This window comes from Barbus barbus, assembly GCF_936440315.1.
Source record: "Barbus barbus genome assembly, chromosome: 20".
Classification (NCBI taxonomy): domain Eukaryota; kingdom Metazoa; phylum Chordata; class Actinopteri; order Cypriniformes; family Cyprinidae; genus Barbus; species Barbus barbus.
The window spans coordinates 29,467,734-29,483,205 of NC_136748.1; the positions used below are offsets into that span (position 1 = coordinate 29,467,734).

The 15,472-nt window shown below is 41.6% G+C and overlaps 1 protein-coding gene across 1 annotated transcript; it reads right to left on the reverse strand.

The window, feature by feature from the left end:
• Window positions 1-1,289: 1,289 nt before the first annotated feature.
• LOC306885945 (calpain-14-like) lies at window positions 1,290-14,549 on the reverse strand. The gene is made up of 20 exons (XM_079442771.1): window positions 14,307-14,549; window positions 13,875-13,944; window positions 7,882-8,000; window positions 7,653-7,786; window positions 7,355-7,529; window positions 6,469-6,549; window positions 6,258-6,343; window positions 6,106-6,177; window positions 5,793-5,953; window positions 5,064-5,239; window positions 4,672-4,880; window positions 4,489-4,522; window positions 4,354-4,410; window positions 4,105-4,162; window positions 3,930-3,994; window positions 3,711-3,779; window positions 3,522-3,600; window positions 3,288-3,404; window positions 1,807-1,862; window positions 1,290-1,717 (listed from the first exon to the last, which is right to left on the reverse strand). Exons 1-20 carry the CDS (start codon window positions 14,541-14,543, stop codon window positions 1,691-1,693), a joined length of 2,082 nt encoding a protein of 693 aa, XP_079298897.1. The 5' UTR covers window positions 14,544-14,549; the 3' UTR covers window positions 1,290-1,690.
• Between the last annotated feature and the right edge of the window lie 923 nt (window positions 14,550-15,472).

Sequence of the window (15,472 nt, forward strand, 5' to 3'; positions counted from 1 at the left end):
CCTGTTTTTGTTTTTTTTTATTATTTAAGGAAGTATTTCTATAAAAGTGTTTATAAATCTGCTCTGGTCAACCTTTAATTTTGATTAATTACAAACTGCTTTAATTTGATGAATGTTCTAGAGACACCACAAAACATCCCAGATCAATTCATATCCATTGATGTTACTTACAAATGTTTGCTGTTGATTTTACGCCAAAATAATTTCACTTCGTGGAGGAATAAAGCAAAAAAGGCAGATTTCCTTCCAGTGTGCAGTTATGAGAAAACACCACTAGATGTCAATATAGAATTTGTCATAAAATATCATGGGAAATTTATAAGCAGAACTATATATTTAAGTGTCATGCTGTCTAACTGCATATAACTAAATTAAGCAGTAGTAATAACCAGTTGTTTTAGATGGCTCCACACACAGATGACAGAAGACTTGGTGAGTTTCTGATTAAACTGTGCATGTGTTTGAAGTTCCTGTTTGGCTTAACACTCATGTTTTGTGTCTAATTCAAAGAAAATATTAAACAGCAAGAATAACTGGTTTTGAATGGCATACAGAAAAGACATTTATAAGGCAAGTTAGAAGCAGCCTATTGAAACTTGGGTCAATGTTTGGACACTGACCTAACTGGTAAAGTCTTAACGCTTTTGTTATCAGTCATGTCCCACCCTAAGTACACACACAGAGTTGAGGGAGAGCCTGCTACTGTCTATTACTACAACAAGCAAAACAAAATACAGGTAATCATTTACAAAGCCCGTCAGAATAAAGTAAAGGTACGAATTCAAAGATTCAGTTTCCAAAGTCGGACATCGCTTATGATTTTCAAGGGTGTAGAATTTAGTAGGGATACTATGTCCCTATTTCCAGCGACTAATGATTAATGAACAACAAACACTTCTAAAAGGACCCTATAGTATTATTGCATTTTTAGACATTTAACATGATAATTTAAGTACCTTGGAGTTTGAAGTACTAGGCCTGTACTGATCTACATATATATACATATATATACTGATCTATGATATTTGGATATAGCCTATAACTTAAGTCTAACTGAATTGTTAACAAGTTACCCACCTTTCTGTGTGGCCTCGTGTGCCAACTACTTATATCCTAGTAGCTACAAACACACTAGTTTCCGCTGAGGAGCTAACGCTTTACTGTAGGAAGGATTCATTAATTGGAGTCCAAAGTTAATTTATTTGAGTTATGGCGTTAGACTGCATTTTACTGTAAGTGTAAAGTAGTAACGTGTCAAAACATATAAGTACGATAGAACAGTGAATTCTGAGGTACTGAGTATTGATTTATTGGTTATACAGTATGTAGCACAGTACAGCAAAACAGATTTTTCTAAATGTAGACATTGTGGGGTTTGTTCATCTCATTAAAAAGTGCCATTGAAGATAAAAACAAAACAAAAAAACTAGATTAGTGTGATCTGAATGAAAGTTTCTGACTGAAAACTGTAATTAAATAAGCTAAACTAAACAATTCATGCTATTTAATAAAATGCACATCACAATTTATCAGCATATGCAAAATCAAATAAATTATGAATAACAAGCCTGCATTATGCCACATGTATAAAGTATGAAGGTAAAGTTGAATTTGTGTATTTTATTTCTGTATTGTTATCAGTGCTGTCTCAGAAGTCTGTCCAGGATCCATTTTCTCAGTCTCATCTGGATCATGAGTACATGGTGAGATGCATCCACTACAACAGAGCATCAGTTAAACAGCTGTTATGATCTATGAGTTTTATTAATCTTACTATGAATTAAATATTTGCATTAATAACATTACTTCATTTTCTCCCAGCATCATGTTCGGCCCTCCAGCAGAGAGTCTCTTGAATGTTTCTGGTGATGATCATATGAATTTATACTTGGTGTACATTAATAACAGCAATTAACGTAAATAATCCAGACATGACAAGGACATAATGCACTACAGAGGTTTGGTGTGGATGTTATGCAGTCATTTAATTATCTTTATAAAACATGAATCGAATCATTTAAAGGGGACCTATTATGCAAAAATCACTTTTATAAGGTGTTTGCACACAGTTGTTTGGCTGCAGTGTGTGAAAACATCCAGCCTGTAATGGTAAAAATCCACCCACTCATTTTTTATAATCTAAAGAAATCACAAACAAGCTATTTCAGATTCTCCCTCTGTTCACGTCACCGAGGGGACAAAGCCCCGCCCATTCGTGATGCTGCCCTATAAGCATAGACACAGCCCGGAGTGAGAAGCAGCGGTCCACCTCCGCCATTACTGTTTACTTGCTGTAGCTGCTGGAGATATACGTACATTGTCAGCGCCAAAGAGGCATTTCAAGTGTTGTGTTTTGGGATGCACTAACGAACATAGGAGTCTCCATAGACTTCCTCCATCTGAGCCGCTGAGGACACTGTGGTTAAGTTTCATTGTCTAAGGAAATGTCCCGGAAAAAAATTGGTAAAGTCCCCAATACGTGTAGGGATCAATACCAACGCTTCATGCACGATCGTCAGCCCCAGATTAAGTAAGTATCATGCGTTTGTTTTCCAAATTGCCCTTCTGAAAGAGCTTCTTGGCACTCTGTAAGGCTAAAGCTACCATTGTCTCTGTCTGTTTTCAATGGTGTTGCCTTCTTCAATGATCGTGAATAGGAATGTGGTAGTTAAAAGTTGCATATGAAAGCAATGTGAGTCGATCGCTTGAGTTTATTGAGCTCATAACCACGAGTGGGTCTTATAAAGTTTGTGATAGCATGCCATGCACCATGAGACCAGCTATGTTGTTATTTTCATCCTGCCGTGCTCCCTGTCTGTGTAATTCACAAACGCAAATGTATTATGCACAGTACAATCAGATGACTGACTTTTAAAGAGTATGTCTTCTGTAAAGATAACAGGCTTGTACTAATAGTGAAATGTGATTTTCAAAGGCTAGCACTGCTAATGAAGGAGCTTGAGCTCTTGAAGCTCCGCCCTCTTCTCCGGGAGCACCAGCTCATTTGCATTAAAGCAACATACTCAAAATCAGAGCGTTTTGGCTCACACCCTAAAAGTAGCAATTTTAACAAGCTATAAAAAATGATCTGTCGGGTATTTTGAGTTAAAACGTCACATACACACTCATATCAGAGACTTATTTTACATCTTGTAAAAAGGAGCATAATAGGTCCCCTTTAAGTTGAATTCTAACTTATCTATCTTAGATCAAGTTATTTTTAGGATTTTTTATTAAACATAATATTTTGAACTGTAATAGTACACAAGCTAATGTTTTAGACTCACTGGCCATGCAATCCATGCGCAGGATGAGCACAATAAAGTTTTCCAGTGTAATTTCACCATTAGAGTCACCGTATCGTAGAGCCATGAGATTCAGCATACTGTCACTCAATACAAACCCTTGAACACAAAAGTATGAGCATATTCATTCTATTGTTTTGTATGGTAAGTAATTAAATGGTGACTTTAAGATCATTTGAGAACATATAAGTGTGTTAATGTAGAAAATAATGTTACCTGTAATCGTAAGAGCATTTCGGAGTTCATTCAGAGATAGACTTCCAGTGCGCGAAACATCCTTGCCATAGAAAACGTCCTGATAAACAAACAAAAGAGCAATTGCAAATCATTTTACTTTTATAATGTGCATTTTGAAAATAGAAAATGTAATGATAATTTTTTTTTAGAAATGTGTTGCACTTTTACCTTTATAAAAACCGCTCGTTTCCACAAACGAAGGCATTCAAATTCACTCAGCCTTCCAGTGACACTGAGCTGTGTTTGTTGTTAAAGAGTGTCATGAAACTTGTAATGAATGTGATTTTTTTTTTTTTATTATATAATTTACAAACAACATGCACAAGCGTCTGAAACACAGATCCCTGAAAGCCTTTTCTCACTCTGATCCTTCATATTTGAGGATACATCCATCAGAGCCACCAAGCTCTTACACAAATCCAAGCTGAGTCCTGTTGTCTTCTGTGAATGTCCTGAAATATCAGACCAAAAACATACGCAGAATCACAGATCACTGGAAGCAAAACAGGAATCTGAGATTTAAAAATATGAGCTTTTCTCTGGAAGAAGTTTGAAGCATCACCTGCATAAAGATTCTCATTCAGAAGTCTTTGAAGTCCCTCAGCGTCTACCTCTCCATACTTACATAAACAGACAATTATGATTTGGTTTAACATATAATATTTGGAAATATTTCAAATGTTAAAAAACCTGCTGTTCGTTTTAAATATCCGGGGTATTTTTGTTACTTTCAGCTGCATTTTCAGTCAATTTCTGATCATAATCAGTCACATTCCCTCATAATCCAGAACAGTTAGAGAGTCACATGTACCTTATCAGCATATTTTGGAAAGAGCTGGAAGGATTCATCATTATCCCTGGGAATCATCTGAGAAAAATGGAGATCATTTGAAAATATTTTCACTTCTAAAGCTTATATTTGTATATCGCCCAAGCTGTGCTATACCTTTTTTCTTGTCATGCCATATCCAGAACTGTCTCTGAAGACACAACATCAAAATATTTAATTGTGTAGTTCAATAATACTACATTAAATTATACTACTAAAAGCTGGTACTACTAAATCTGATTTTATTTATGTTCAAATAGCTTGCCAAATCTCAAATCCCTAACATGCATGAACTCTTACTCAATGATGGCTTTTGTCTTTGAATAGACTGTCAGAAGGAAGGATGCAGCTTCGTTTGGCTGGAAAGTTGAAGGAACAATGAGGTATTCGCCTGCTTTAAATCGGAAAAACTCCATGATTTCCCGAGCATTGATGTAGGAATCATTTTTTCCAACGAGACGGGTGTTTCTGAAGAATGAGGAGGGGAATTTTTCCCTTTGGTCCTTTAACTGAGAATAAGGAACAGCATTGATTACTCTGTCTCTGCAAAACAAACCCAAAATTCAACCAATTGTTTCAGGAATATGTTAAATACGTACATGAGCTGGCACCTGCAAGAGTAACAGAAAACAAATATAAATGTTCATTCAAGTGAAGAGAGTCTTTTGCAAATTCATAAGCTGTCAGAATACATTAATACAAACCTCATAAATGTTAAAGCCAATATGGAAATTGGTGGCCAGGTGCCTGTTTCTCTTGTGAGATTTCTGAATGAGAGACACGAGGAGATTTGGAGAGCTTTCATCTCTGGGGTCTTCAACAGGCTCCTTAAGAGTCACACGGAACTGGGGATTTCTTGTAAAACTGTCTATAAATGCAAAAAAATAGACTTGTAATCTATAGGCTATATATAACTCAGACTCCTATCCTATCTGTTTAATAGCCACTGTTAACTTCCCTTAGAAAATAGAACTTTTGATAACCAAGAAAGAATTTACGACAAAATAACGGCGAGTCTTTCTATTGAGTTGTTCTCTTGAGTTGAACACAATAACATAAAGCAAACGACTCTTTTGAGACAGTTCTTCTAATTAATTGTTCAGAATTGGATCAGGGTTGGATCAGTCTGATGAATCCTTTACCGAATCTTTCTGATCAGTTATTGATCGAACATCTAAATCACTCTCTGAACTAAAAGTATCATCACGTCCACGCTCAAAGTAAAGCAAGCACCTCATGTTTTTCACTTCAAGCATTGCTGTCAACCAATCACTATCAACCCTCAACAAAGCCATACATAATTCATTTTCAGCAAATTGTCTTATTTTGACATGATTTGCATCCTTATGCTTAAACAAACTGTAGAAGTCATAGTCATAATAAAATAGACGTAATAAAAATGATATAATACGTTGGATTACCTATGTCATTTGAGCAGCCTCCCGCTGTTGTTCCAATCGCCCACTGGCCTCTGTGCACTTCAGTTTTCCAGGAGGAAGAACGAGATCCAGTAAGGACGTTCACATCAGAACAACATATATCCAAATCTGAAAAATTCCTGCAGAAATCCTCCACTGACATCCTGCAGAGACAGAAAGCCTGCTGTAAATATAGTGACATGCAAATATGCATTATATCCAATAAAGAAAAAAAACAAAACATAAAACGAGATATTTATATAAAAGCATTGATCTAAAATAACTTTAGAGACTTTGGATGATTATTTCTTCTCACCAGAATTCTCCATTGTCAAGCACAACTTTGTATTTTTGGTCCTCAGGACGTACAAATTCCCAAAAAGAAGATCTAAAGAGACCAGATTAACAAGATGTCAGATGCCTAATTGATATATAGAGAAATATTAATTCAAACAGAAGAATTCAGACCTGTCGCTCCAGTCTCCGTTCCACTCTCCGTGACCCCAAGGGTTAAAGATCCTCACCAGCTTCACTGGACGACCTTTACATACAACCTGTGAGAGAACACCTCATTAGATCCCAGGAAACACTTCCTAGATCCCTTAGACACTTCCTTATCGACTTAATTGAGCCAAAAGATACAAAACACATCAAAACTGTAAACCAAATTAGTTCTCACCTCTGCAACTCCTGTGACCGTGTACGCATGCATTTCCACAAGACCATTGGGCAACACGTCATTTTGCAGTAGACCTGCTTGCTAAAGGAATAAAGTTTTTTTTTTGTGATCGTGTTTGCATGGTTTCTAACAGATAGAATGGTCTGTTCTCAATGCAGGGAAAAACAATGCTAAATACAAATAACAAATGCAAAGACTTTTAGAATTCTCACAATTCTGACTTTACGAAGTTACGAAAGAAGAAAACGAAATAGAAATCAAGATGTGTCAGGTATAAACATCTGCAAGCAAACAGGATTGTGAGATAAAAAGTAGCAATTACCTTTTTTTATTTTTTTTATCTATATAGATAAAAAACAGAATTGCAAGTTTTAATCTCAGAATTCAAAATTGTGAGATATAAACTCATAATTCTGAGAAAAAATTTAAATTGTCAAAATTCCGAGGATATACTTAGTAATTCTAAAAAGTCAAAAGTGTGAGATAAAAAGTCACAATTACTTTTAAAATAGTTTTATTCCATGGTGGAAATGAGCTTATATATGAATAGGCTTAACACATTTAAAAAAAATAATAATAATCCCATGCATTGTTTGTGAAAATCTGTGTCAAATCAAATGTATTTTGGTGCAAATTCAGTTGGTAAATGAGAGTCAAATTAGAAATTAAATTCATGACATTTCTGGATATTAAATATTACATTAAAACACATGCATTTGTGCCAAATATATTTGTCAGGTTGTTACATGCCTTCATCTTCAAAAAAAACATGAATTGTCTATTTGAAGTAATAAAAATTAATCATTAATTAATATTGTTTAATGTTTTAAAATAATAATAATAATAATTGCATTGTTTATAATACTATTAAAGACTCGATCTTTACCCCTCCAGGAGTACCACATCCCATCAGGGATTCTGATTGGCTGGCTCGTCTCAAGGCATCCCACAGCTTTCCTGATGCATCACTTAGTTTAATGGTCATGTGTGGTCCACCAGTGAAGTCCATGAGAGCTTCGGAAATGTTTCCTGCATCCATATCTGCATAGGAGCCACACACTCTGGATACAAAAGATAACAATATTACATCATTTGAAGCAGGAAGTATATGAAAGTCAGATGAAAAATCAAAGGCAAAAGCTTTTTCACTTAAATTCTTTATGAATAAATGAACTGAAACATACTTAGCATAAGCTTTCTCTAACAAAGCAGGCCAGAATTCATTGGGTGTTTTGGACTGAACAAAGACGAGTCGGCCGTCAATAGTCGGTAGTTTGTCATCAATAACGACATCCACCCATGACCCAAACCTCCAGAACTGAAAACAAAAGATGATAGTTCAGCTGTTATAGAAAATATAGAAACTTTAACACTTAATGGAACAGTTTGCACAAAAATGGTTTAAAGGCTTACCTTAAAGTGAAAGATTCCTGCATAATCCACAGAGAAATTCTGTTCATCACTGGTAACCTGCTTCATAATTCGTTTTTGAAATGTAAGAGCTCCAACGGATGCCAGAAACCAGCAGTTACCTTCATACATACACACATATGGAATATATATGTCAAAAACATTACAAACTCCATAAAATGGAAAACAGCTGCGTGCAACTGGATTGCATGCAACTCTCAATCCTCCAGCACATTGCACTGTCTGGTGTTTCCAGATGAGTTCGCTGGTTCCTCGGACAGGGCGGGGCTCAGCATCTCGTCTGAAGCGCCAGCGGATGACAGGATGTAGATCGCTGCATCGGAGAATGAGCTAGGCTCTGAAGGTGACGATTTGGCTGCACTGCCTCCGTCAGGAAGAGTGGCATTGCCAGAGTCAGATCCAGGGCTGACTGCTATGCTTTCCCGGGCAGCTGAGAGCGTCGGACTGCACTGGAGGCCTCCTAATTCTCCCGAATGCTCAAGGCTGGACGATTGGTTCCTGGGGACGCAGGCCGTTCATCGGCAGCCACCTCAGGTTCCATTCTTCCCGGAAGTGCATGAGGAAGTGACTAGGTCTTGGAGGGCACCTTTTTCTGCCCGAAACAGAGCTAGTACTTCTTCCATCCTCACTGCCCTTGATGGCGGGGCGGCTAAGGTGTATGTGGAGATCCCCCCAGTTGAGCGTGATATTGCGGTGCAGCCTTGCCTGCGGTGCAGCCTTGCCTGCGGGGTGCAGCCTTGCCTGCGGGGCGCCGCCGCCTGGCAGGTTAATCCACGCTTCCCGTCCAGGGCTTGTTGGTTCTCGTCCGTTTCAACGGCCGAGGCTTACAGAGCTGCTGGACAGGCCGCCTCTGCCCTGCACACCATGGCCCTCCTGCAAACCTACCAGGCCAAGGCATTGAAGCAGCTGTACGAGGACTGACCCAGGTTTGATGCAGGAACTGCGCACAACGATGGACCTTGCCCTTTGAGCAACGAAAGTCACAGCACTGTCCCTTGGTCAGACGATGTTCACTCTGGTGGTCCAGGTATGCCACCTATGGCTGAACCTGGCAGATATGGTCCCTCCAGCCGAGATGAAGTCAGGGTTCTACAGGCCCCTACTTTATCGTGCCCACGAAAGGCGGTGGGTTACGACCAATCTTGGACATGTGCATTCTGAACCGGGCCCTTCACAACAGGGCCGGATATAGGCATGGGCAAGGAGGGGCAATGCCCCCCCAAATGCCGTGACTGCCCCCCCAAACGTGATGGCATGCAAAGATCCCAAATTTAAAAAATATTTCAAGAAAAATGGTCAGAGTGAGCGCTCTCTGCTCTCTATCCCTCATTCAAAGTAGCTACTGGTTGGTAGATGCATAGGGAGGGCGTGGCCTTGTGGTGAACCTGCTGAGCTTCACATCTCAGTCAGTCACTGCAGAGCGGAGCACGCAGACGCACTGTCGTCAGCTGAGCTCAGCCCCTGTTTTGAGTTTCCTTCGCCATCAGTCACTGAAATTATTTGGTTACACTTTCTGTAAGCGTGTTCTCATTCCCTCCATATCTCTCTATCGCTTTTCTCTTGTAATTTGCACCGAGTGACGAGTCGAGTATGTGCCGATTTCTGGTTGCTAAAGCTAGCACTGGCAGCAGCAACGAGGCTGCTAGGGCATTAGCTGCAGCAGAGACCGAATCACCCAGCTCGTCGGGTGATACTGCTCCTCGTCTCGCTACAATTTCTAACCCCCGTGCCCAGTCCAGTACCAGTACACCTAGTTCTAGTTGCACAAGCACCGCAGCCCCCGTCGTTCCCAGCCCATCCGTGGCTGTTGCGGATGAATACAACATAGGCTTAAACACTGAAGCACCGTCACAACCCATAGCTCTGGTTTTCCCCAAACGTAATTTTGGCAAGAACTCCCGCTCATTCTGCCCAGGTTGGTATCGTGGGAGACCATGGCTCGAATATTCAGCAAAGCTAGATGCGTGCTTTTGTTTCCCGTGTCAGAAATTTGGGGGGAACAATGATAGGGATTTGGTTTTCACAAAACAAGGATTTACTTGGAAAACTGCATTGGAAAAGGACAATCTCTTTGTTTTTTTCCCTCGTATGGTATAACGCTGGAGTTCTCTGTAAATTTTTCATCAGACGGAACATTAATGTTCTCCGCTGCCCGGTCGGCTCCTGCAGCCCAGACATCCACATGTGTACCGCTTGCTAATTCACAAGTGCTGTAGGTAACACAGTGGGAACATGGCTCTGTTCCCATAGTATAGTTAGTATAGATTTCTATGCATTTTAGGGGTTTGGGGGGATTTGACACCCCAAAAATGACTTGCCCCCCCTGATATTCTACCTGCACCCCCCAGTGGGGCTGGCTGAATCCGGCCCTGCTTCACAAGCTCCCATTCAGGATGTTGATGCAGAAACGCATCTTTCAATGCATCCGTCCCTTCGACTGGTTCGCAGCGATCGACCTGTAGGACATGTACTTTCATGTCTCGATCCTGCCTCGACACAGACCTTTTATCCGCTTTTGCGTTCGAAGGGCGAGCATATCAGTACAAGGTCCTCCTCTTCAGGCTATCCCTGTCGCCTCGTGTCTTCACCAAGGTCGTGGAGGCAGCCCTTGTTCTATTAAGGGAAGCAGGCATTCACATTCTCAATGACTGGCTCATAGTGGTCCAGTCTCGAGCGCAGTTGTGCGAACACAGGGACACGGTGCTCAGCCACCTCAGCCGGTTGGGGCTTCAGGTCAACTGGGAGAAGAGCAAACTCTCCCCTGTGCAGAGGATCTCTTTTCTTGGCATGGAGTTGGACTCGGTCAACCTCACAGCACGTCTCTCAGTAGAGTGTGCTCAGTCGATGCTGAACTGTCTAGAGTTTTTCTAGCGCAAGAGGGTGGTTCCACTGAAACGGTTTCAGAGGCTCCTGGGGCAAATGGCATCTGCAGCCGCTGTCACGCTGCTTGGATTGCTTCATATGAGAACACTTCAGCGTTGGCTTCACGACCGGGTCCTGAGATGAGCATGGCGACGCGGCATGTACCAGGTCTCAGTCACCCCGTCCTGCTGTCAGACCTTCAGCCCGTGGTCTTCGGGCAGGAGTTCCCCTAGTGCAAGTGTCAACAAATGCCTCTGCCATGGGCTGGGGTGCCATGTGCAATGGGCATGCAGCTGCGGGACTCTGGACAGGGCCCCGACTGCAGTGGCATATCAATTGCCTCGAGTTGCTAGCAGTATGGCTTCCGTCGCATGTCGCAACTCGCCCGCCATCTCCTCAATCGTGCAGCCAACGAGCTCTCACATCAGCATGCCCTTCTGGGAGAATGGCGACTCCACCCCGAGGTAGTACAGCTGATTTGGAGGTGCTTCAGGGATGCTCAGGTAGACCTGTTTGCCTCCCAGGACACGTCCCACTGCCAGCTGTTTTACTCCCTGTCCAAGGGGACCCTCGGCACGGACGTGCTGGAACACAGCTGGCCTCGGGGCCTACGCAAATATGCGTTTCCCCCAGTGAGCTTTCTCGCACAGACCAGGTCAGGGAGGACGACAGCAGGTCCTCTTGATGGCGCCGTACTGGCCCAATCAAACCTGGTTCCCCGAACTGATGCTCCTCGCGACAGCCCCTCCTTGGCAAATTCCTCTGAGGAGGAATCTTCTTTCTCAGAGAGGGGGCACCCTCTGGCACCCACGTCCAGACTTGTGGAATCTCCACGTGTGGTCCCTGGACGGTGGTAGTAAACATCATCACTTCAGCTGGAGCCCCATCTACAAGACACACTTATGGGCTGAAGTGGAACCTGTTCGTCGATTGGTGTTCTTCCCGCCAGGAAGACCCCCGTAGATGCCCGATTGCGGTCGTGCTCTCTTTCCTGCAAGATGGGTTGGAGCGAAGGCTGTCTCCCTCCACCCTCAAAGTGTATGTTGCCGCTATTGCGCATTTATGTGGAGTGCACGCAGAGCTTCAGGACCTCAGACCAACTCTTTGTCTGCTTCGGAGGGCAGCAGAAGGGAAAGGATGTCTCCAAACAAAGACTTACCCACTAGATAGTGGAGGCTATACATTTATATTTACATTTATGCATTTAGCAGACGCTTTTATCCAAAGCGACTTACATTGCATTCAAGTTACAGTTTTTACATTTTATCAGCTCTTGCTTTCCCTGGGAATCAAACCCATGATCTTGGCGTTGCTAGCGCCATGCTCTACCATTTGAGCAACAGGAAAGCCTATCAGGCCTGGCGCTTACCGTGCCCCCTTGGAGTAAGAACACACTCTACGAGAGGCATTGGCGCAGGGCTCCTTGATAGTAGACATCTGTAGAGCTGCCGGCTGGGCGACACCTAACACGTTTGCGAGATTCTATAATCTCTGTGTAGAGCCGTGTCCTCCTGTGTACTTGCATCAGATGGCCAATAACACTGGAACCTGCTCGGTGTCAATCACGCTTGCTGCGCCATTCCCCTCTACGGACCGGATACGAGCGCTTTTATTGCTTCTCAGTTCAGTTCCCTTCGGCGAACCCTGTTGAAGTTCCTCCCACACTCTCGGCAGTCATGAATGGCGGAGCGCCAGACGCCAGGTCCAGCACTTGTGTGTTTGCCCAAGGTCAGCCCTTGTGCTGAGCTAGGTGCCTGTGTGTAGTGATTCCCCTTCGGGTGATCCCACTTGTGTATTCTTCCACAGTACAGCTCCCCTCAAGGTGAGCCCGTGTCTTTCCCTTGCATAGACCTTCTGCCGTCTCTGCTGTGTATTGATCTTACCCCAGGCTGGCTGAGTCTACCTCAGAGACTTCAATATGTAGAACTGCCCTTGGCCACTCCATATGTGTAATCTCCACATGGTACCTCCTTTATGCAGGATGTGGCTTCCCAGTGTTATCCATACCCAGACAGCAAGCAGTGTTGGCCCAGATCCGGCCCACATTTGGCCCGCATAGATTTCACACGGGCCAGATGTGGGCCGGATCTGGGCCAACACTATGTTGTTGTCTGGGTACCCACTGTATGGAACAGCAGTGGCTGTCATCTCTGTCTAAGCCCTGTCCTATCTTCCATCCCAACTGGTGTGGGGGGACTTGCTGGCTTCCGCAGGGCACTGGAGGGGGTCAGCAATAGTGGCGTTTTCATAGGGATCCCATTTACGTCAGTCACTTGACGTTACGTCGAACGTGACTGACTGAAAGGGAACGTCTCGGTTACATATGTAACCCTCATCCCCTGAAGGAGGGAACGGACACGTAACGTCCCATCACCACAGTTGCTGTACCACCGCTGTATGGCCGGTTATGTCAGTCACTTGACGTTACGTCTCCGTTCCCTCCATCAGGGAACGAGGGTTACATACGTAACTGAGACGTTATTTACATTTACATTTATTCATTTAGCTGACGCTTTTATCCAAAGCGACTTACAATTGCTATACATGTCAGAGGTCGCACACCTCTGGAGCAACTAGGGGTTAAGTGTCTTGCTCAGGGATACATTGGTGTCTCACAGTGGATTCGAACCCGGATCTCTCACACCAAAGGCATGTGTCTTATCCACTGCACCATCACCACCCCATTATTATTAAACTCTACTCCAACTAGCAACATTTTCATTTGACCTAAAGACTTAGTTCAACTTCTGTTCCTTTTATATTCACACTGTACATACAGAACACACCTATTTGACTGATTTATTGCTTTATTGCACTGCCACTTTATCTAAGCCATTGAGAGCTGCGACCTTTGAAATGTTCATCATCTCTAAATGATAATGTTTCGCTTTTGCTTTAGTTCAATACACTGATGTATTGCATTATAGTTTTGTTTCTAATGCAATTTATTACGTATGCTTTAAGTACGTACTGCAGGTTTGGTATGGACATTGGTGGTATGCTACATTCATATTAAACAGCATATAATTACATAGTAGAGAACATTGCATGACCTTCACCAAATCTACACTTGTAGCTTGTAAGCACATAATAGATATTTGTATCAGACCTACCTAATCGACCCTGGATAAAATCAAACCTTGAAGCTCCTTGAACAATGTAGACAGGGTTTGACACCAGTTCCTAAAGGAAACAGATTATTAATTTCACACTTTACAGCAGATCAGACGCAATCACAAGGGTACAAATCACTAAAAAGCAGAAAGCCTTGAATTTTTAATTCTAGTCCGAAAATACAAACTAAATCAAATAGAAAAGCATGCATGACTCTGCAGTTCCTTTGTTGTGGATGTTAAGCTTTACGACCACCCACACACTAATATCATCAACTTAGCATCACAACGGTCAACAAGACGTATTTGCATTTTGCAAAGTGACTTTAGGCTACTTTAGATTTCAGGTGAAAATCTGTCATGATCAACAAGTTAATTTCTGAGGTTTCTGCTATGAATGGATCGAGTCTGTGTGTGAAGATGTTCACGTACATGTGGTCTTTTCCATACAACTTTCCAGAGGTCGTCACGCTTCAGGGGACCCAACCCGATTGATTTCATCTCTGGTGGGAACAAGTTGTCTACGAATCTCAGTCTTTCCTTCAGGCAGAACTGCTTGAGCCAGTGAAAGTCCTGATCCAGGAACTTCTCAGGATTGTTGGGAGATCCCTGTCCATCTTTGAGATTACGCTCCGATAAGATGTTTAAACAAACACCAGGTGCTGGCATTGCTGCTCAAATCTGTTCAATAGACAGCACAACAGCACAATGCTTTTCTTTATGGTGAACATGTTTCCAATAGCTTTTATTTCTGTTTACTCACATTTTACTCTTCAGTAAATTAGATTCAACTTTATTGTACAGAGTACAATTAAATATAGTAAACAATGAAAAAACATTACTCTAATTTTATGCTTATTTATTTGTTTTTGGTTTAAGTTGATTCAAATGACACAGACATGCATGAAAAAAAATTGCAGCATGTATGTGCATATAAATGACTGAACTAAAACACAAAGCCATTTGCATGTCAGTTAATAGTTTCTTTCTCATGTATGGATATGGTAAACGTTAAAAACAGAAATGATGGCAACATGAAATGATTCAAAACATACCTGTTGTCTCTTACTGTAGCTGGAAGATTATTCTGTCCTTCCTAAAGCAAAGAGCAGGAGGAAGTTTCAGGAGAAGCCTTTTAAAGTCTGACTCCACCCACTCAGGTGTGATGTAACATTATGACTCTCAGGTCAATATTTAAATATTGTGCAAATGTCAGAGTAGGGCTGCACGATTATGACAAAAATCATAATTGTCGATTATTCCCTTGAGATTTTAATTGCGATTATTAATAACGATTATTTTGAACATATTTATGCCATTGTTTGAAGCTGCATGCCATATGTATTTAAAAAAAGGCTGAAATCACTCTTCCTGAACTTTTATTGCATTTCTATAGCATTTAGCCTCACATGTCAACTATACATTGGTTTGGTTTCTTATTTAAACAAAAATAGGTACAATTATGCATGGTATAATAATGTTATACTAAAACTAAAAGAGAAAAAGGTCTACTAAAGCTATATATTCCATTTACAGTTAAACAGACAAAATTTCAAATTACAGTAACTTATTACAGTACAATTTATATTAGCAGGGCT